This window comes from Salvelinus fontinalis, chromosome 36 (genome assembly GCF_029448725.1).
Source record: "Salvelinus fontinalis isolate EN_2023a chromosome 36, ASM2944872v1, whole genome shotgun sequence".
Taxonomy (NCBI): Eukaryota; Metazoa; Chordata; class Actinopteri; order Salmoniformes; family Salmonidae; genus Salvelinus; species Salvelinus fontinalis.
Window position 1 is genome coordinate 7950618 of NC_074700.1, and position 21811 is coordinate 7972428.

Genomic DNA, 21811 nt, shown 5'->3' on the forward strand with positions numbered 1-21811 from the left:
ATATGGACGAGCAGTGTCAGAGCGGCATAGACTAAGATACAGTAGAATAGTCTAGAATGCAGTATATACATATGAGATGAGTAATGCAAAATATGTAAACATTATTAAAGTGACTAGTTTTCCATTTATTAAAGTGGCCAGTGATTTCAAGTCTATGTATATAGGCAGCAGCCTCTAATGTGCTAGTGATGGCTATTTAACAGTCTGATGGCCTTGAGATAGAAGCTGTTTTTCAGTCTCTCGGTCCCAGCTTTGATGCACCTGTACTGACCTTGCCTTCTGGATGATAGCGGGGTGAACAGGCAGTGGCTCGGGTGGTTGTTGTTCTTGATTATCTTTTTGGCCTTCCTGTGACATCGGGTGCTGTAGGTGTCCTGGAAGGCAGGTAGTTTGCCCCCGGTGATGTGTTGGGCAGACCGCACCACCCTCTGGAGAGCCCTGCGGTTGCGGGCGGTGCAGTTGCCGTACCAGGCGGTGATACAACCCAACAGGATGCTCTCAATTGTGCATCTGTAAAAGTTTGTGAGGGTTTTAGGTGCCAAGCCAAATTTCTTCAACCTACTAAGGTTGAAGAGGTGCTGTTGTGCCTTCTTCATCACACTGTCTGTGTGGGTGGATCATTTCAGTTTGTCAGTGATGTGTACGCCGAGGAACTTGAAGCTTTCCACCTTCTCCACTGCGGTCCCATCGATGTGGATAGGAGGGTGCTCCCTCTGCTGTTTCCTGAAGTCCACGATCATCTCCTTTTGTTTTGTTGACGTTGAGTGAGCGGTCATTTTCCTGGCACCACACTCCCAGAGCCCTCACATCCTCCCTGTAGGCTGTCTCGTCATTGTTGGTAATCAAGCCTACTACTGTTGTGTCGTCTGCAAACTTGATGATTGAGTTGGAGGTGTGCGTGGCCACGCAGTCATGGGTGAACAGGGAGTACAGGAGGGGGCTGAGCAGCGAAGTGGAGGTATTGTTTCCTACCTTCACCACCTGGGGGCGGCCCGTCAGGAAGTCCAGGACCCAGTTGTACAGGGTGGGGTTCAGACCCAGGGCCTCGAGCTTAATGATGAGCTTGGCGAGTACTATGGTGTTGAATGCTGAGCTATAGTCAATTAACAGAATTCTTATATAGGTATTCCTCTTGTCCAGATAGGATCAGGCAGTGTGCAGTGCGATGGCGATTGCATCGTCTGTGGATCTATTGGGGCGGTAAGCAAATTGAAGTGGGTCTAGGGTGACAGGTAAGGTAGAGGTGAAATGATCCTTGACTAGTCTCTCAAAGCACTTCATGATGACGGAAGTGAGTGCTATGGGGGGATAGTCATTTAGTTCAGTTACCTTTGCTTTCTTGGGTACAGGAACAATAGTGGCCATCTTGAAGCATGTGGGACAGCAGACTGGGATAGGGAGAGATTGAATATACCCGTAAACAGCCAGCTGGTTTGCGCATGCTCTGAGGACGCGGCTAGCCATGCCGTTTGGGCCGGCAGCCTTGCGAGGGTTAACATGCTTAAATGTCTTACTCATGTTGGCCACGGAGAAGGAGAGCGGGCTGCGTCGGTGGCACTGTGTTATCCTCAAAGCGGGTGAAGAAGGTGTTTAGCTTGTCCGGAAGCAAGACGTCGGTGTCCACGCCATGGCTGGTTTTCCTTTTGTAGTCCGTGATTGCTGTAGACCCTGCCACATACGTCTCATGTCTGAGCCGTTGAATTGCGACTCCACTGTTTCTCTATGCTGACGTTTTGCCTGTTTGATTCCCTTGCGGAGGGAATGACAACACTGTTTGTATTCTGCCATATTTCCCATCACCTTGCCATGGTTAAATGCAGTGGTTCGCGCTTTCAGTTTTGCGCGAATGCTGCCATCTATCCACAATGCACATGATAAAAATGGCAACAATTATTACACTCCCAGAACCCCCATTCCCACCCTTTGTTGTATTGGGCCTAAATCTAGTCCAAATGACATTTAAGAGAAAGGTAGATATCATGACCTTGAAGCCTTATGGAAAGTTGGGTCACAGAGCAAAATACAATAGGTTTCAACCAGTTCCGGTGCGTGGGTAAAATCACTGGAGAAAGCCAAGCCCGAAAAATAAGCCATATTACAACCTATGTGTTGTGATAATTGCATTGTTTGCTCTATAACCTGTTAGTTAATATGCATTGCCTCCATGATATATAGGCCTAAGTCCGAGACAATAAGAAGACACAGTGGCAGAATAAATTCAACCACACCTTTGTTTCATCACAAAACAAAAGAGTAACATCTGTCCGGTGGAGTCCAGTTGCATGGTCAATCAAGTTAATGTTTTTCGGACTACTAAACAACTATTGATTTAGAACACCGGAGAGTTACTGCAAGTTGCAAAGAAAACAGGAGCTGCCTCCACTATTCCAAGTACAACTTCTTCACCAAATCACCTATGCTTAAGTCTAATACAGTGACAACTAAAAGATCCCAAAAACAATTTAGTCCAATCAACGTAAGCTAAATATCATGTGGCTGTCCATGGTACTCATTTCTGTGTGTGTGTGTGTGTGTGTGTGTGTGTGTGTGTGTGTGTGTGTGTGTGTGTGTGTGTGTGTGTGTGTGTGTGTGTGTGTGTGTGTAAAGAACATGTTGACTCACCCTACTTGTAGAGAAACGCCAATGCCACCCTCCTCTCATGTTGCCGAAAAGGTCTATGACTCTGTCATAAAGTACACGCTTTTAGTTTTTGTTGTCCTAGGCTACCTGGCTAAAATGCTTGCTCGCTTGCCTAACTTCCTTTCGTGGGCAACGATGAGCCAGCTAGTTAACATTAGCCTACTGCATCTAGCTACATATTGAACTTCCATCATCTCAGGGCAGGGGCACAATGTATGAATTTATGGTTGGATCAGAATTAGCATTATAATCATTGGCCAGTATGGAGAATGAAGTAAAACCACAAGTCCAAATCCCTATCTCACTTCCATGGCTAATTTAGGAAAGGCCAATTTTAGCAAGCTAGTTAGCCACTGGAGGAAAACAACACAACGAGATGCAACAATTCAATTTTTTTTCTGTCAATGGCATTTGACTTTTGATGTGATGTGATTGGTGTGAAGCCAATTCCAAACTGTCTTCCCTTGACACTTTTTTTGGGGGTGCTAGGACCATTCATTTGGTCTCCCGTTTTATCAAGGGAGGCAAAATTACCCCTTGTTTAAATGCTATGGGCGGCAACAATATCATACTCTTTTTGACCAGACAGCATCAGATAGATGGGCTACACATACAGAGACAGAGGGGCGCTGTTTCGCTCACTTGCTTTCTCCAGTGAGATACATTCCGCCTCTTGCAAATTGATGGACAATTATGAAACAGAGAGAGGAAATATTAATTATTTTTGCGTGTTATAATTGTGATTCTTATAACTATTGCAATAGATTTTGATTATTAGCCATACAGTTTCAGTTAATTAAAAGGGTTTTAGTATCTTACATTTTCTTCATCCATATTTGTGTTGAATTGCTCATGCGACTTTCTGTGGTTGGATGTAAATTGATTACGATGAACGGTTGGAAACCAAACTCGTCCTGGACATATTAACACGTCATGTATGTTGTACATGGAATCACAAAGGTGTGTGATCTTTTGATGAGGCCCCCAAAAATGCTACCTATTCTATATCGCCCCCTCAATAACACAGTTGTGCCCTAAGCATCTATCTAAACGAATGTTTTGCTGGTGTTAAAAATAACATAAATGACAAACAAATATCCACAAACCTAACTTCACACGATAAAAGCGAGGCAAGAAGCTAAAGAGAGGAAGTCACGATTAACAATTAAGACGTAGAGCCGTTTTTAATTTGATAGGTTTCTGCCTCCCCCCAGTGGTTTACTTTAAATGATACACCTTGTTGGGGTCACTGGAGCTAATGGGAGGCTCTGCTGCATAACACGTGACTCACATAATGCGGAAGAAATTGAGCGTGTTGAAGAAAGGCTGCAGAGACTCGTTTGAAAACATTTCTGGTTGCAGAAAAAAAGTATTTGCTAGTTAAACGGTTGTGACAAGCTGAGCCTAGTAGTTAAGAAAACAGTAAAACCATGTCTTAGGGAGACACATTGTTTACTCGCCAGGCCAGCTGTCGATGATGTTTTGCTGGCAATGAATAGTTAGCTAGCGAACATTTAAAATCACCCTTTGCCGTACCTGCTAGCTAATTGGAAAGTTTCCCCAAGTGAATGGGGAAATGGACCCTACAACATTTTCAGGTTTGTAGAATTGTTATGTTAATGGTTTTTATTGTCTGTAACGTCGACAAGCCTGACCCTGCCACTCTTGTAAGCTAACGGCTGGACAAATACCAATAGTTAGCTAAAATGTGCAAGGACTGGCAGCCCATTTTTGATCTTGTTTCACTAATTGGTGTTTTGACCAATCAGATGAGTTCTGCAAATATGTGGTTGGTCAAAAGATCAGAATTGGGCTGCCTGTCTAAACGCTGCCCATGAGACTTGACACTCACACTGTACTTTCAAACATATAGCCATTTTTTTTTACAGACTCAAATGCCACATGAAAACAGTGGAGAGTACTAACATGAGCTGTCTAACTTCCTCCTCTGGTGACAGGTCCCCATCTCCCTCTATCCTCCCTGCGTCTCCTGGTGCCACCACTACGTCTGATGTCTGCATCCATGTGGCAAGTGGCTCAGCAGCGTAACGTGATGCAGTATGGGAAGCTGGAGGAGTTTGTGACTCTGGTGACAGAGATGGTTCCGGAGCTCCTGACGCTCAAGCAGAGGGTCCAACTCATCCTGGGACTGAGAGCGAGGGTGAGACTGGTGGAAGTGCTGAGAGTTAGTAATGGTGTACGCTGTAGGAGTCAGGAGAATAACATTTGAAAAAGTCTACCACTTAAGTATGATGAAAGGGGTTACCTAGTCATTTGCACGACTGAATGTATTCAACCGAAATGTGTCTTCCGCATTTAACCTAACCCCTCTGAATCAGAGACAAGGGATGCTGACAGAAGATCGCTCTCATCACAATTTACTCAACTTCTGTTCACTCATGATCAGTTACATATTTGACTGTTTGTTTCCTCAGTATATAAATTGTTCAGGCAACTCTTATTAATGCATACATCTTCTGTGTCAGCTGGTTCTTGAATTGTGTCGTGATGTGGAGTCTAGCCCAGCTGGCTACAAAATCATCCAGCCCCACCTGGACAGAATCCATTCATGCACAACACATAAAGGGGTAAGTAACCTGTAATATGTGTAAAACACACCAGTCTGGTAATGGCAAGTCTGCTTTACCTAGTTCTCATTGTAGATGGTTACAGTTGTTTTGTGTGTGATTTACATATTCAGAGCAAAGACACAGAAGTGGAGGCCTCAAAGGATAACTTTGTGGATCTGGTCCAAACTCTGCTAGAAGACTCAATGAAGAGGGAACACTTTTTTCAGGTGAGATATCTAACATCTTCATGTCATAAATCCCTCTTTCAAATCAAAGTTTATTTGTCACGTGCACCGAAAACGAGTGTAGACCTTATAGTGAAATGCTTACTTACAGGTTCTAACCAACAGTGCAAAAAAGGTATTAGGTGAACAATAGGTAAGTAAAGAAATAATGAAAAATAACATTAGCGAGGCTACATACAGGCACCGGTTAGTCGGACTGATTGAGGTAGTATGTACATGAATGTATAGTTAAAGCAACTATGCATATATGATAAACAGAGAGTAGCAGCAGCGTAAAAGAGGGGTTGGGGGGGGGCACACAGTGCAAATAGTCCGGGTAGCCATTTGATTACCTGTTCAGGAGTCTTATGGCTTAGGGGTAAAAACTGTTGAGACGCCTTTTTGTCCTTGACTTGGCACTCCGGTACCTCTTGCCATGTGGTAGTAGAGAGAAAAGTCTATGACTGGGGTGCCGGCGGTCTTTGACAATTTTTAGGGCCTTCCTCTGACACCGCCTGGTGTAGAGGTCCTGGATGGCAGGCAGCTTAGCCCCAGTGATGTACTGGGCCGTACGCACTACCCTCTAGTGCCTTGCGGTTGGAGGCCGAGCAATTGCCGTACCAGGCAGTGATGCAACCAGTCAGGATGCTCTCGATGTTGCAGCTGTAGAACCTTTTGAGGATCTGTGGACCCATGCCAAATCTTTTTAGTTTCCTGAGGGGGAATAGGCTTTGTCGTGCCCTCTTCACGACTCTCTTGGTGTGTTTGGACCATGATAGTTTGTTGTTGATGTGGACACAAAGGAATTTGAAGCTCTCAACCTGCTCCACTACAGCCCGTCGATGAGAATGGGGGGGTGCTCCTTTTCCTGTAGTCCACAATCATCTCCTTAGTCTTGGTTACGTTGAGGGATAGGTTGTTATTCTGGCATCACCCGGCCAGGTCTCTGACCTCCTTCCTATAGGCTGTCTTGTCGGTGATCAGGCCTACCACTGTTGTGTCGTCTGCAAACTTAATGATGGTGTTGGAGTTGTGCCTGGCCGTGCAGTCGTGGGTGAACAGGGAGTACAGGAGGGGACTGAGCACGCACCCCTGGGGGGCTCCAGTGTTGAGGATCAGCGTGGCAGATGTGTTGCTGCCTACCCTCACCACCTGGGGGCGGCCCGTCAAGAAATCCAGGATCCAGTTGCGGAGGGAGGTTTTTATCCCAGGATCCTTAGCTTAGTGATGAGATTTGAGGGTACTATGATGTTGAACGCTGAGCTGTAGTCAATGAATAACATTCTCACATAGGTGTTCCTTTTGTCCAGGTGGGAAAGGGCATTGTGGAGTGCAATATAGATTGCATCATCTGTGGACCTGTTTGGGCGGTATGCAAATTGGAGTGGGTCTAGGGTTTCTGGGATAATGGTGTTGATGTGAGCCATTACCAGCCTTTCAAAGCACTTCATGGCTATGGACGTGAGTGCTACGGGTCTGTTGTCATTTAGGCAGGTTGCCTTGGTGTTATTGGACACAGGGACTATGGTGGTCTGCTTGAAAAATGTTGGTATTACAGACTTAATCAGGGACATGTTGAAAATGTCAGTGAAGACACTTGCCAGTTGGTCAGCAAATGCCTGGAGCACACGTCCTGGTAATCCATCTGGCCCCGCAGCCTTGTTAATGTTGACCTGTTTAAAGGTCTTACTCACGTCGGCTACGGAGAGCGTGATCATACAGTCGTCTGGAACAGCTGAAGCTCTCATGCATGCCTCAGTGTTGCTTGCCTCGAGCGAGCATAGAAGTGATTTAGCTAATCTGGTAGGCTTGTGTCACTGGGTAGCTCGTGGCTGTGCTTCCCTTTGTAGTCTGTAATAGCAAGCCCTGCCACATAAGACGAGGGTCGGAGCCGGTGTAGTACGATTCAATCTTAGCCCTGTATTGACGCTTTGCCTGTTTGATGGTTCGTCACAGGGCATAGCAGGAGTTCTTATAAGCTTCTGGATTAGAGTCCCTCACCTTGAAAGCGTGCGCCGAATAGCTTCTGGTTGGGGTATGTACGTACTGTCACTGTGGGGACGACGTCCTCGATGCACTTATTGATAAAGCCAGTGACTGATGTGGTGTACTCCTCAATGCCATCGGATGAATCCCAGAACATGTTCCAGTCTGCGATAGCAAAACAGTCCTGTAGTTTAGTATCTGTTTCATCTGACCACTTTTTTATAGACCGAGTCACTGGTGCTTCCTGCTTTAATTTTTTTCCTGTAAGCAGGAATCAGGAGGATAGAGTTGTGATCGGATTTACCAAAACAGAGGGCGTGGGAGAGCTTTGTACGCGTCTCTGTGTGTGGAGTACAGGTGATGTAGAATTTTATTCCCTCCGGTTGCACATTTAACATGTTGATAGAAATTAGGTAGAACTGATTTAAGTTTCCCTGCATTAAAGTCTCTGTCCACTAGGAGCGCTGCCTCTGGGTGAGTGGTTTCCTGTTTGCTTATTTTCTTATACAGCTGACTGAGTGTGGTCTTAGTGCCAGCATCCGTCTGTGGTGATAAATAAACAGCCACACAAAGTATAGCGGAAAACTCTCTAGGCAAGTAGTGTGGCCTGCAATATATCACAAGATACTCTACTTCAGGCAAGCAAAATCTAGAGACTTCCTTAGATTTTGTGCACCAGCTGTTGTTTACAAATATGCACAGACCGCCCCCCCTCGTCTTACCGGAGTGAGCTGTTCTATCTTGCCGGTGCAGCGTATATCCCGCTAGCTGAAAATCCATGTCGTCATTCAGCCACGATTCCGTGAAACAGGATACTACAGTTTATGATGTCCCGTTGGTAGGATATTTGTGATCGTGCCTCGTCTAATTTATTGTCCAATGATTGCACGTTGGCAAGCAATATGGACGGTAGCGGCAGCTTTCCCACTCGCCTTTTGCGGATCCTTACGAGGCATCCCGCTCTGTCCTCTGTATCTGCGTCTCTTCCTCTTGCAAATAACTGGGATGTTGGCCTTGTCAGGTGTTTGGAGAATGTCCTGCTTGTTGAAGAAAAAATCTTCATCTAATCCGAGGTGAGTGATCGCTGTCCTGACATCCAGAAGCTCTTTTTTGCCGTAAGATACGGTGGCAGAAACATTATGTACGAAATAAGTTTCAAATTCCACAAAATAAAACGCATAATAGCACAATTGGTTGGGCGCCCGTAAAACTGCTGCCATTTCTTGAGGCGCCATTTTCTGTTCAAAGGACTAGTATGACTTCATGGCAAATATTGAATATCATTACATTTCTACATATGCCTTAGCTAAAACCACTTGACTCTCCCTTTCTACCTCTGTGTTAAAGGAGGTGTTCCCTGTACAGTACAGCACTAGGTATGACACAGCGCTGCAGATACTGGTGTGGCAGTTCTTTGACAGACTGGAGGAGATGATGCCAGTGCCCAGCTTTACTCAGGTACTGTCTCCATCCTATTAGATCATCTAAAACATGTTGAAGTTCATTTGTACACTTGCTTAAAATGTAGGATTTATTGTAATTTTAAAGGACCCTATTCCATGAATAAATAAACAATGGGGTAGTGGCTAGGGGTCATGTGGGATTGGACTGCGCTTTTCTCTGTTTTTCAGACATGCTTATTCTTCTCTCCCTCTCAGACAGCATCCATTCTCAACCTGACCCCTACAGATCTGGAAGAGTGTCAGCAGTCTTTCTCTGATCCTGAGCATCTGAAGACACTGCTGCAGCATCATAGAAATCTGGGCCACCTAAAAAAAGGTTAGGATCTCTCAGGTGATCTATTTGAACTTGTTAACCTCTGGGTGAAATACCTGTGGGGGATTATCCTGAAAGAGAATTTGGAGTTATTTGGATTCTCTCTCTCTGGTTAGGTTTCCATCCAATTGGTGACAGATTTTCATGCGAATATTAAAAAATCTGCATAAAGAAAGTGTTCCCACCAGTGGTGTTTTCACCAAACTGTGTTAATGCGGATATATAAGTCAGTGGGTGATGATGCAGTCACACACTATACTTTAGGTTTTCATGTACCGAATAAAAATCTAAAGTTCAATGTTTTTCCATCGCATTTTCAACATCACCGATAGTTTTGTCACAAATGTGCCAGCCAACAGCTCGCAGATGCAGTGCAGGTAGTCTAGTCAACATGAGAATATTATGCATAAGAGCAAGGAATATTTGTCTAATGGCAGCTTAGCATCGACCTTCATGTCACCACCTATATTTATTGGAAAGGAGCATCAAGCTCAGCACTGTGCAATTTCACCACCCTGTGAAGTTCATTTATTTAATCTGTAGCTTAATAAACTGCATGGTTTCCCGAGTTGTAGAAGGAAGACCACACATCACATGACAAAGTTTACTTCGATTTGGTGGTTACTATGTCAATATTTGTGCATCAAGACGTTTCTCCCATAATACATTTTCGTGCACCAAAAACTCCCATCATGTCAAACGAACAAATTATCTATACATTTATAAAAAAGCTGTCCTGATTTTACATTCCATATACGGTATGACTTGCATAAAAACTGGGTGTAAACGTGGTTTCTCTTCCAGATTTTTTATTCTATGACTCTGATAACATCCTGTCCACGTTGTCCTTCCTCGCTCCCTCACTGAAGTCTAAGCATACCAAAAGAGGCATAGAAGAAGGCACGGTGAAGAACGAGAGTGATGTGAGGAGAAAGGGAGAGAAGGAAGAGGCTGAAGGACTGAAAGAACAGGAGTGTGGTGAGGGACAGCAAGAAGTCAGTGGGGAGGACGAAGACGCCAATGAGGGAAGTGATGGGGGCGCTGAAAGACTGGAAGAGGCTGGGGAATCCTCTGGGAACTCTGGGCAGCAGAAACAGCCATCATTAGTGGCCATCAATGGTAAGGAAATTCAGGGCGGAATACATTGCATACATCCATACACTGGCGAACTGAGTTGGTGAAGTTGATTACTTTGTCCAGTAGTAGAGTGGGGTCAGTAGTAGGGATGTTGCGGTGACCGTATTACCGCCACATTGGCGGTCACAAGTCATGAAGGCAGTCAAATTCCACGTGACCGCTTAGTTACGGTAATTAGGCTTCTCCAAGCTCTGATGCTGCTGCTGGTCATTAGTAGCCTACCTAACTTGCTATCTGCTTTTTACTCAGCACTCTATTGTCCCTCTAATCACCCTGACATCAATGCAAATGTAATCGAAAATCTAATTAAACAATTCATGAGCTCATGTTGCGCAACATTTCTATATGCTATGTAATTGCTCAAGAAAATAGAGTGATGTTCTCCACTAAAAAGAGGAGGATCCCATCAGCTTTCTATAGACTAGGCGTACTATTTTTATTTCTCCACTTTCCTAACATTAAGCAAATTGCATGTATTTACAACAGGAGTATAGCCTACCTGGCTGGGATGAAAATTAACTACGCGAAAAGCATCCTCCAGTCACTATTTAAGTGCATAGATGACATGTGCTTTTTCGATACAGGTGCATGATAATGGTCCATTCTGAATCAAAACAAATTTCACACATATTATTTAGTATATGTAAAGACAAGATTAAATCAAGAATATTCTGATGGGTGACAATATTAGCCTATCACTTGATGAATGAATGATGCCCAGCATAAGAAACAATGCCTTTTTTTTTTTTTGCGACTTTTTCGAATCACAGTTGTACACTTCATGTAGCTTAGCACATATGCCTATATGTTTTAATAAGGTTTGTATCACAACTAAAGTGGCCAACTAACTTAAAATTAAGCACATTAATCAGTTTTACAAGGGGTTAGAGCCTAACTGTCATACATAAGCAGCATGTGAGTTTCAAATTTGGGGAAGATAATTTTCACCATTTTAAAAATGCATATCTACAATAAAAGCAGTACATTGCATTTGCGGTCACTTTTGATAATGGTGTTTTCCTGTTAATGCAACATTTGTGCTTATAGCCTACTACCATGTGCGCATTGCTGCGCTTATAATGTGAAGGACTTTTTTTTTTACCCCCTTCTCCCCAATTTCGTAGTATCCAATTGTTAGTCATTACTGTCTTGTCTCATAGCTACAACTCCCGTACGGGCTCGGGAGAGACGAAGGTCGAGGGCCATGCGTCCTCTGAAACACAACCCAACCAAGCCGCACTGCTTCGTAACGTCTACTTCCACACAATCCCGGATCCGGGAGCACCCCCATCAGTAAAAAAGCTGACTAGCATAGCCTAGCGTCACAAGTAAATACTAGCATCTAAATATCATTAAATCATAAGTCCAAGACACCAGATGAAAGATACACATCTTGTGAATCCAGCCATCATTTCTGATTTTTAAAATGTTTTACAGGGAAGACACAATATGTATTTCTATTAGCTAACCACGATAGCAAAAGACACAACTTTTTTTTCTCCACCATTTTTTTCCTGCATAGGTAGCTTTCACAATTTCGACCAAATAAAGATATAAATAGTCACTAACCAAGAAACAACTTCATCAGATGACAGTCTGATAACATATTTATTGTATAGTATATGTTTTGTTAGAGAAATTTGCATATTTCAGGTATAAATCATAGTTTTACATTGCAGCCACCATCACAACTCTCACCAAAGCAACTAGAATAACTACAGAGACCAACGTGAATTACCTAAATACTCATCATAAAACATTTATGAAAAATACACAGCGTACAGCAAATGAAAGACAAACATCTTGTGAATCCAGCCAATATTTCAGATTTGTTAAGTGTTTTACAGCGAAAACACAATATAGCATTATATTAGCTTACTACAATAGCCAACCACACAACAGCATTGAATCAAGCCAACAATAGCGATAACGAATAAACCAGCAAAAGATTTAAATCTTTTCACTAACCTTCTCAAACTTCTTCAGATGACAGTCCTATAACATCATATTACACAATACATATAGAGTTTGTTCGAAAATGTGCATATTTAACGGCACAAATCGTGGTTATACAATGAGAATAGTAGCCAAGCTGCCAACAAAATGTTGGGAGAAATCTTGGGAGAGGCACCTAATCTAATCATTAACTAATCATAAACTTGACTAAAAAATACAGGTTGGACAGCAAATGAAAGATACATTAGTTCTTAATGCAACCGCTGTGTTAGATTTTTTAAATTAACGTTACTACGACATACAGCGTGCGTTAAAGCGAGACCGCACCGAAATTAATGGCGGAATAGGAGTTTTACATTTTTCAACAGAACAACGAATTAACATCATAAATACTTCTTACTTTTTGATGAGCTCCCATCAGAATCTTGGGCAAGTTGTCCTTTGTCCAGAGGAATCGTTGCTCGGTTGTAGATTGTCGCCTTCAACTTTGGAATTAGCAGTAAACATTAGCCATGTGGCGAAGACGTGTCCAACTCACTATAACGCAGCACTAAGAAATATCCGAAAATCGCTATAAACTGATATAACTCGGTTTAAAATAACAACATTATGATGTCTTTAACACCTATATCGAATAAAATCAGAGCCGGATATATCTAAGGCCTGTAACGGGAGCTTTCCAGAACGCAATCCTGAGGTCTGTCTTGCGTCATGGCGAATGTTGAAAAGACTGCACCCCACGTTCCAAGCCCATTTATATGGCCTCAGATCTGCCTAGCAACTCCATTCCAATTCTCACTATTTGCTGACATCTAGGGGAAGGTGTATGCAGTGCATCTCGACCAATAGAAGACATGCAAATGAATAAACTGACCCCAGAACAGCCTGCCTGATTTCAGATTTCTCACTTCCTCACAGGAAAATTGCTCCAACTTGAGTTCTGTTTTACTCACAGATATAATTCAAACGGTTTTAGAAACTAGAGTGTTTTCTATCCAATAGTAATAATAATATGCATATTGTACGAGCAAGAATTGAGTACGAGGCAGTTTAATTTGGGAACGGAATTTTTGCAAAGTGAAAACAGCACCCCCTATTGAGAAAAGGTTAGCCTCTCTGGGATATATTGGACGCTAGCGTCCCGCATGGCCAACATCCAGTGACAATGCAGAGCGCCAAATTCAAATAAATAACTATAAAAATTTAACTTTCATGAAATCACACATGCAATACACCAAATTAAAGTTACACTTGTTGTGAATCCAGCCAATGTGTCAGATTTCAAAAAGGCTTTACGACGAAAGCACACCAAACGATTATGTTAGTTCATTACATAGCCACAGAAAAACAGCCATTTTTCCAGCCAAAGAGAGGAGTCACAAAAAGCATAGAGAGAAAATTAATCACTAACCTTTGATCTTCATCAGATGACACTCATAGGACTTCATGTTACACAATACATGTATGTTTTGTTCGATAAAGTTCATATTTATATCCAAAAATCTGAGTTTACATTGGCGCGTTACGTTCAGTAATGTTTTGCTTCCAAAACATCCAGTGATTTTGCAGAGAGCCACATCAATTTACATAAATACTCATTATAAATGTTGATGAAAATACATGTGTTATGCATGGAACTTTAGATAAACTTCTCCTTAATGCAACCGCTGTCAGATTTCAAAAAAGCTTTACCGAAAAGCACACTATGCAATAATCTGAGTACAGCGCTCAGAGACCAAGCAAGCCAAAGGGATATCAGCCATGTTGTGGAGTCAACAAAGTCAGAAATAGCATTATAAATATTCACTTAAATATTCACTGATCTTCATCAGAATGCACTCACAGGAATCCCAGTTCCACAAATGTTTGATTTGTTCGATAAAGTCCATTTATGTCCAAACACCACCTTTTGTTCGCGCGTTTAGTACACAATCCAAACTGGCGATGCACTGGCAGGTCCAGGCAAAAGTTCAGACGAAAAGTCATATTACAGTTCGTAGAAACATGTCAAACTAAGTATAGAATCAATCTTTAATGATGTTTTTATCATAAATCTTCAATAATGTTCCAACCGGATAATTCCTTTGTCTTCAGAAATGCAATGGAACGCAAGCTACCAGTGATGAGAATGCGTGTGACCAGCTCGTGGCACTCTGCCAGACCTCTGACTCAATCCACTCTCATTCCCCCCTCCTTTATAGTAGAAGCATCAAACAAGGTTCTAAAGACTGTTGACATTTAGCGGAAGCCTTAGGAAGTGCAATATGATCCCATTTCCACTGTATCTTGGATAGGCAAAGACTTGAAAACCTACAAACCTCATATTTCCCACTTCCTGGTTGGATTTCTCAGGTTTTTGCCTGCCATATGGATTCTGTTATACTCACATATCATTCAAACAGTTTTAGAAACTGTGTTTTCTTTCCAAATCTACTAATATATGCATATTCTAGCTTTTAGGACAGAGTAGCAGGCAGTTTACTCTGGGCACCTTTTTATCCAAGCTACTCAATACGGGCCCCCCTGTCCCAAAGAAGTTAACACAGCGCGCATCCAACCCGGAAGCCAGCCGCACCAATGTGTCGGAGGAAACACCGTACGCCCAGCGACCTGGTCAGCGTGCACTGCGCCCGGCCCGCCACAGGAGTCGCTAGTGCGTGATGAGACAAGGATATCCCTACCGGCCAAACCGTCCCTAACCCGGACGCCGCTAGGCCAATTGCGCGTCACCCCATGGACCTCCTGGTCACGGCCGGCTGCGACAGAGCCTGGGCTCGAACCCAGAGTCTCTGGTGGCACTGCGATGCACCCGGGAGGCCTAGTTTATCAACATTTTAAGCTAAGCGTTCTGATCTGTTGCGTCAGCCACATAGCGTAAAAGCGTTTTTTGATGTTAGTGGTTGTATTCATTTGGGGTCTATCGCATCGCACCACAGTCCCAGACTATGTTTGCAATACTTATTTCTCGCACAGAATAGGTTGACTTTTGTACTGTGGGGGATAGTAGATTGACATAGGCTAGTGCTTTTGCTGTTTGTTAGGCCTGCTCATCTTGATGGCTGACAAAGTAAATGTGGACAGTTCTTCCAATATCTTCAATATGCACCTCGGAATTGGATCAGGACGCGCGCACTTGCGTCCCCGGTGTGTCTGTCTTCACTAGTAGCCTGTGAGAAAGACCTGATCATGTGATGGAGAGCCATGTGAGTGAGCGGTGATTCAGAGTGCTCCTCACTCTGGGAGAAGGGCACAATGGCCACTGGCCGCAAAAGGCATAGATTGTTTTAGGGTGCATTACGGCCACACAAAGGGGATGCCACTCTGAAATACGAGGCATTTTCAAGTGCTTATCAAATTGTGAATGAGACTGATCAAGTGTGTACAGCCTGCGCAAAAAACAAAGCCGAGCTCATGCCTTTCAAGCAACTTTTTTTCAAATCATCATTAGAGACGCATCATGCAGCCTTACAATGTATTACAAATCTAAACATATAGCCCAATGTTTGTAGAACAACTAAAGTTACATTAACTTGAAATTAAGCATATACAGTGGGGCAAAAAAGTATTTAGTCAGCCACCAATTGTGCAAGTTCTCCCACTTAAAAAGATGAGAGAGGCCTGTAATTTTTATCATAGGTACACTTAAATTATGACAGACAAAATGTCGAAAAAAAATCCAGAAAATCACATTGTAGGATTTTTAATGAATTTATTTGCAAATTATGGTGGAAAATAAGTATTTGGTCACCTACAAGCAAGCAAGATTTCTGGCTCTCACAGACCTTCTTTAAGAGGCTCCTCTGTCCTCCACTCGTTACCTGTATTAATGGCACCTGTTTGAACTTGTTATCAGTATAAAAGACACCTGTCCACAACCTCAAACAGTCACACTCCAAACTCCACTATGGCCAAGACCAAAGAGCTGTCAAAGGACACCAGAAACAAAATTGTAGGGTTTGGACCTGCACCAGGCTGGGAAGACTGAATCTGCAATAGGTAAGCAGCTTGGTTTGAAGAAATCAACTGTGGGAGCAATTATTAGGAAATGGAAGACATACAAGACCACTGATAATCTCCCTCGATCTGGGGCTCCACGCAAGATCTCACCCCATGGGGTCAAAATGATCACAAGAACGGTGAGCAAAAATCCCAGAACCACACGGGGGGACCTAGTGAATGACCTGCAGAGAGCTGGGACCAAAGTAACAAAGCCTACCATCAGTAACACACTACGCCGCCAGGGACTCAAATCCTGCAGTGCCAGACGTGTCCCCTTGCTTAAGCCAGTACATGTCCAGGCCCATCTGAAGTTTGCTAGAGAGCATTTGGATGATCCAGAAGAAGATTGGGAGAATGTCATATGGTCAGATGAAACCAAAATATAACTTTTTGGTAAAAACTCAACTCGTCGTGTTTGGAGGACAAAGAATGCTGAGTTGCATCCAAAGAACACCATACCTACCGTGAAGCATGGGGGTGGAAACATCATGCTTTGGGGCTGTTTTTCTGCAAAGGGACCAGGACGACTGATCCGTGTAAAGGACAGAAGGAATGGGGCCATGTATCGTGAGATTTTGAGTGAAAACCTCCTTCCTTCCAGGAGATCTGCATGGAGGAATAGGCCAAAATACCAGCAACAGTGTGTGTGAACCTTGTGAAGACTTACAGAAAACATTTGACCTCTGTCATTGCCAACAAAGGGTATATAACAAAGTATTGAGAAACTTTTGTTATTGACCAAATACTTATTTTCCACCATAATTTGCAAATAAATTCATTAAAAATCCTACAATGTGATGGATTTTCTGGATTTTTTTTCTCATTTTGTCTGTCATAGTTGAAGTGTACCTATGATGAAAATTACAGGCCTCTCTCATCTTTTTAAGTGGGAGAACTTGCACAATTGGTGGCTGACTAAATACTTTTTTGCCCCACTGTAGGAGTACCTATTTCTTTGTTGGCCTCTCAACACAGAATAGTTGCATGTGCGCACTCCCTCAAATCGTTTGCAGAAAATATCCTTTCTATTTTATTCAGCTTTGTTCAATTGTATACTTTATACTATAAAATAATGCCATGGAATTCTAAGAAAATCTTGTCTACTAAATTAACTAGTGTAGCCCATAGCCATTTAACATAGCCACATCAGGACAACTCAGTATGCTATTCTGTTCTTCTGAAATAGATTACATTTTCTTCATATCATGTTTCTTTAGACCTGTCTAAAATAAATAATGGATTTATTGTGAAGGTGTAGGCTATATTACATGGATGAATTAGACTTTATTTACTAGACAATCATCGGCTGACAATTTTGTGACCGCCACACCCATAGTCGGTAGTCACTTATTTTAAACATTTCTTAATGCACAGCTCCACTAGTTTTGATCTATTTAGTGCACAGATTTCTGCATGAATAAACCTAAATCTTTATATTATCGCCTCTTCGGCTACTGACAACAATCTGCAATGATACTTTGAACTCAGCAGCCCTTATTTCACTCTCCTGTGTTTTCTACCTGCAGGACAAGCTAAAGCCAAGCCACCCCAGTCCCAGGGCTTTTCCTGCTCACAGTGCCAGTTCTCCAACAGGAGATGGCTCACCCTTCAGGAGCACATCAAGAAGAACCATCCAAAGGAGGACAGTGGGATCCTGGGCTCTGGAGAAGCTGGAGCTGAGAACAACGTCCTGCCTGTCAGTGAGACGGAAAGCTCCTCAGCCAAGAAGACCAGGAAGAACAAGTACATCTGCTCCCAGTGTGGGAAGGGTCACAAATGTTCATATGAGCTGAGACGACACGAAACCGTTCACTCTGAGGTGAAGCCCTTCCATTGTGACCAGTGTGAGAAGAGATACAAAACAAAGGTGGCTCTAAAACAGCACCATCGAGTTCACACTGGAGAAAGGCCATATGTTTGCTCACATTGTGGCAGAGGCTTTAGGTCTGCGGGAACTTTACAATCACATGTACGCACACACACCGGGGAGCGACCTTTTGTCTGTTCTATATGTGGGAAGGGATTTATTCAACATCAAATACTGATAGGTCACCTCCGGTGGCATAGAGGGGAGAAGCCGTTCTTATGTACCGTTTGTGGAAAGAGTTTTAGTACTTCAGGTGCCTTGTTGGTACACTCCCGAACACACACGGATGAACGCCCCAAAAGCTGTGAGCATTGTGGGAAGAGGTTTAGAAGATGTTACGATCTCACAATACATCGGCGGATCCACACTGGTGAGCGGCCGTTCTCCTGCACACAGTGCGACAAATGCTTCACGTCCCACAGCGACCTTAGCAGACACATGCGAATTCATACAGGAGAGAAACCTTACCAGTGTAGAATGTGCGATCGGAGATTCACTGAAAGCGGCAACCTGAAAGTACACCAGCGGGTTCATCGGGGAACAGCCACAAATGTACGGGTTTCAGTGTGTAATATCAGTACGGCCCACCACAAGTCACCAAGTGTAGCAAGAAAGAAGGAAAGAAAGAAAGACAATGTTCCACCACTCCTTGTTGGACAGGAGTTGCCGTAGCCACAGTGTGTTTTTTTTTTAATTTTACATTTTTTAATTGTCACTTTTTTTTATTTATTTAACTAGGCAAGTCAGTTAAGAACAAATTCTTACTTACAATGACGGCCTACACCCTATGGGACTCCCAATCACGGCCGGCTGTGGTAGCACTGAGATGCAGTGTCTTTAGACCACTGCGCCACTCGGGAGCCCAGAGGGGAGAAACCGTATCCATGATCTAAGACCACACATTATATTGGAACTTTATGATTCCCGGGCCATTATAATAATTTTTATTTTAGAATAAGTTGACTTAAATCGTAATAACTTATTTCTCATAGTAGCAAGATAATTGGCTATTTTGTGATGGCGAGGCATTTAATGACCGCGTAATATGATTTTTATTTTAATGAGGTAATTGGTTACTTTGTTTCTCTAAGTGGTTTCTCTAGCTTTTTAACACCATATATTAGGTAATCGCACAAACATATTCACTGTATTCTGCCCACTAACAGTCACTGAAATCAGTCAGGGAAGGTCAAACATTTCACAACAGATTGATACAGGGGTACTGTTTTTGTGAAATTAGACAGCATGGTAATATATTACATTTGCAGTGTGGCCCTCTGGACCTCAGCGAAGACAGAATGTGGCCCCTGAAGAAAATGAGTTTGAGACTCCTGGTCTTGAGGGAAATTGATCTGTACAGGACTAAGGTGGTGATGATCAGTAGATCCATAGTTTGTGACTATGGTGACTTGGCTAAACCAGTGGTTCCCAACCGGCACTAGTGTGCCTTTTTAGGAGCTCTCTGATGTCCCGTGAAAGTTCTGGTAATCTTGATTTAAAAAATAATAATAATAAAATAACACTCACAAAACGTGACCTGTGGAATGCACATGGAATTTTGATTTGGGAGCACTAGTGCTGGTCAGATAATACATTAAATGGCACATGGTTACATTTTTATCATTGTTTCAAGTCCAGTGCATTCAGGCTGTTACATTTGTATAATTTGAGGGTTGCGCATCATGAGAAAAGTCATCAATAATTTTTACTTCATTTGTATCATTGAATAAATACCATGTCATTTTTTTAAAGAACAAGCTAACTACTGACTTGCAGCATGCATATAGGGAAGGGCACTCAACTTGTACTGCACTAACTCAGATGACTGATTGGCTAAAATAAATGGATAATAAGATAGTTGGAGCTGTATTGTTAGATTTCAGTGCAGCCTTTGTTATTGATCATAATTTGTCTTTAAAAAAAATTCACATATGGCTTTACATCACCTGCTATCACATGGTTGGAGAGTTACTTATACATCCATTAGAACTCAAGAGTATTCTTCAGTGGAAGCTTCTCTAACATCATATGTACAGTGGAGTATCCCTCAGGGCAGTTGCCTTGGCCAACTCTTCTCTATTTTTTACAAGAAACTACAATTATTATGCATGCTGATGATTGCACACACTACACATCAGCACCTACAGTCAGTGAGCTCACTAAGACTCTTACATGCTGACCAAACCGCATGCAAGTTGATTTTGTTCACCCACATCAGACGCGATCAGGACACTCAGGTTGAAATATCAAAACAAACTCTGAACCAATTATATTAATTTGTGGACAGGTCAAAAAGCATGAAACATGTATGGCAATTTAGCTTGCTGTTGCTAGTTAATTTGTCCTGGGATATAAACATTGGGTTGTTGTTTTACCTGAATTGCACAAGGTTCTCTACTCCGACAATTCATCCTCAGATAAAACGGTAAACCGGATTTGTTTCTCGTCATGTCTACACCTTCCTTCTTTTTCTTCATTGGACTTCATATGGCGGTTGGCAACCAACTTTTATGGTGCATTACCACAAAGATTTAAAATTATAAACTTGGATTAGCAAACACAACATGCCATTGGAACACAGGAGTGATCGTTGCTCATAATGGGCCTCTGTACGCCTATGTAGATATTCCATAAAAAATCTGCCGTTTCCAGCTACAATAGTCATTTAAAACATTAACAGTGTCTACACTGTATTTCTGATCAATTTGATATTTTAATGGACAACAAATTTGCTTTTCTCAAAAACAAGGGCATTTCTAAGTGACGCCAAACTTTTGAACGGTAGTATATGTGTACATTTATTTTGCAATGCAACGCGAGCGGTGGGGTCAGCATGTTAGCAAGGAGTTAGTCAGTGTCAGAATGGGACATTAACAAACTGATCTTAAATGCATCTAAAACCAAAAGCCTTCTCTTAGCCCTAAACCTCATCTGGAGTTGTGCATAAAGGGTGTGACCATTTAACAAGTTGAGGAAGCTGTACTCCTAGGAGTAACATTGGATGGTCAGTTATCATGGTCAAGTCATATTGACAATGTTGTTGTGAAGATGTTTTGTGTTTTTGACACACAAACTGTACTAGTTGTTCAGGCTCTGATCTTGTCCCGTCTTGATTACTGTCTGTTAATATGGTCATGTGCAGCAAAGACAGGCCTAGCAAAGCTGCAGCTGGCTCAACAAAGCAGCACGCTTTGCCCTTAACTGCACACACAGAACTAACATCAACAACATGCATGATAGTATTTCATGGTTGAAGAGAAATAGACTAGAAGATAAATAGTATTTTTAAGAAACATTTGTGTTTTAAATGCCTAACCACTTTGTATAATCTATTTGCATACATTTCAGACATACATACGCCGCTATAGGTTTCTTCACTGTACCCAACCAAAAACAGATTTTAATGCGTTGCTCAGTTGTGTTTAGAGCCATGTCATCGTGGAATGCTCTGCCACCAGAGGTTAGTCTAGCAAAAAGCAAGTTTTTAGCTTAAAAAAACCAAACATCTTTTATTACAGCACCTCTCCTCCTTTCTAAAAATCTAATTTAACTGTACTGTATATGTGAATATGTACACTGAACAAAAGGATAAACGCATCATGTAAAGCATTGGTCCCATGTTTCATGAGCTGTAATAAAAAAATCCCAGAAATGTT

At 42.5% G+C, this 21811-nt stretch overlaps 1 protein-coding gene across 1 annotated transcript; it reads left to right on the plus strand.

Moving 5' to 3' along the window:
* The first annotated feature begins 3907 nt into the window (after positions 1-3907).
* On the plus strand, positions 3908-21811 carry LOC129835141 (zinc finger protein 239-like). Its single transcript, XM_055900549.1, has 8 exons — positions 3908-4238; positions 4599-4801; positions 5127-5228; positions 5342-5437; positions 8768-8878; positions 9079-9199; positions 10001-10315; positions 17815-21811. Exons 1-8 carry the CDS (start codon positions 4217-4219, stop codon positions 18825-18827), a joined length of 1983 nt encoding a protein of 660 aa, XP_055756524.1. The 5' UTR covers positions 3908-4216; the 3' UTR covers positions 18828-21811.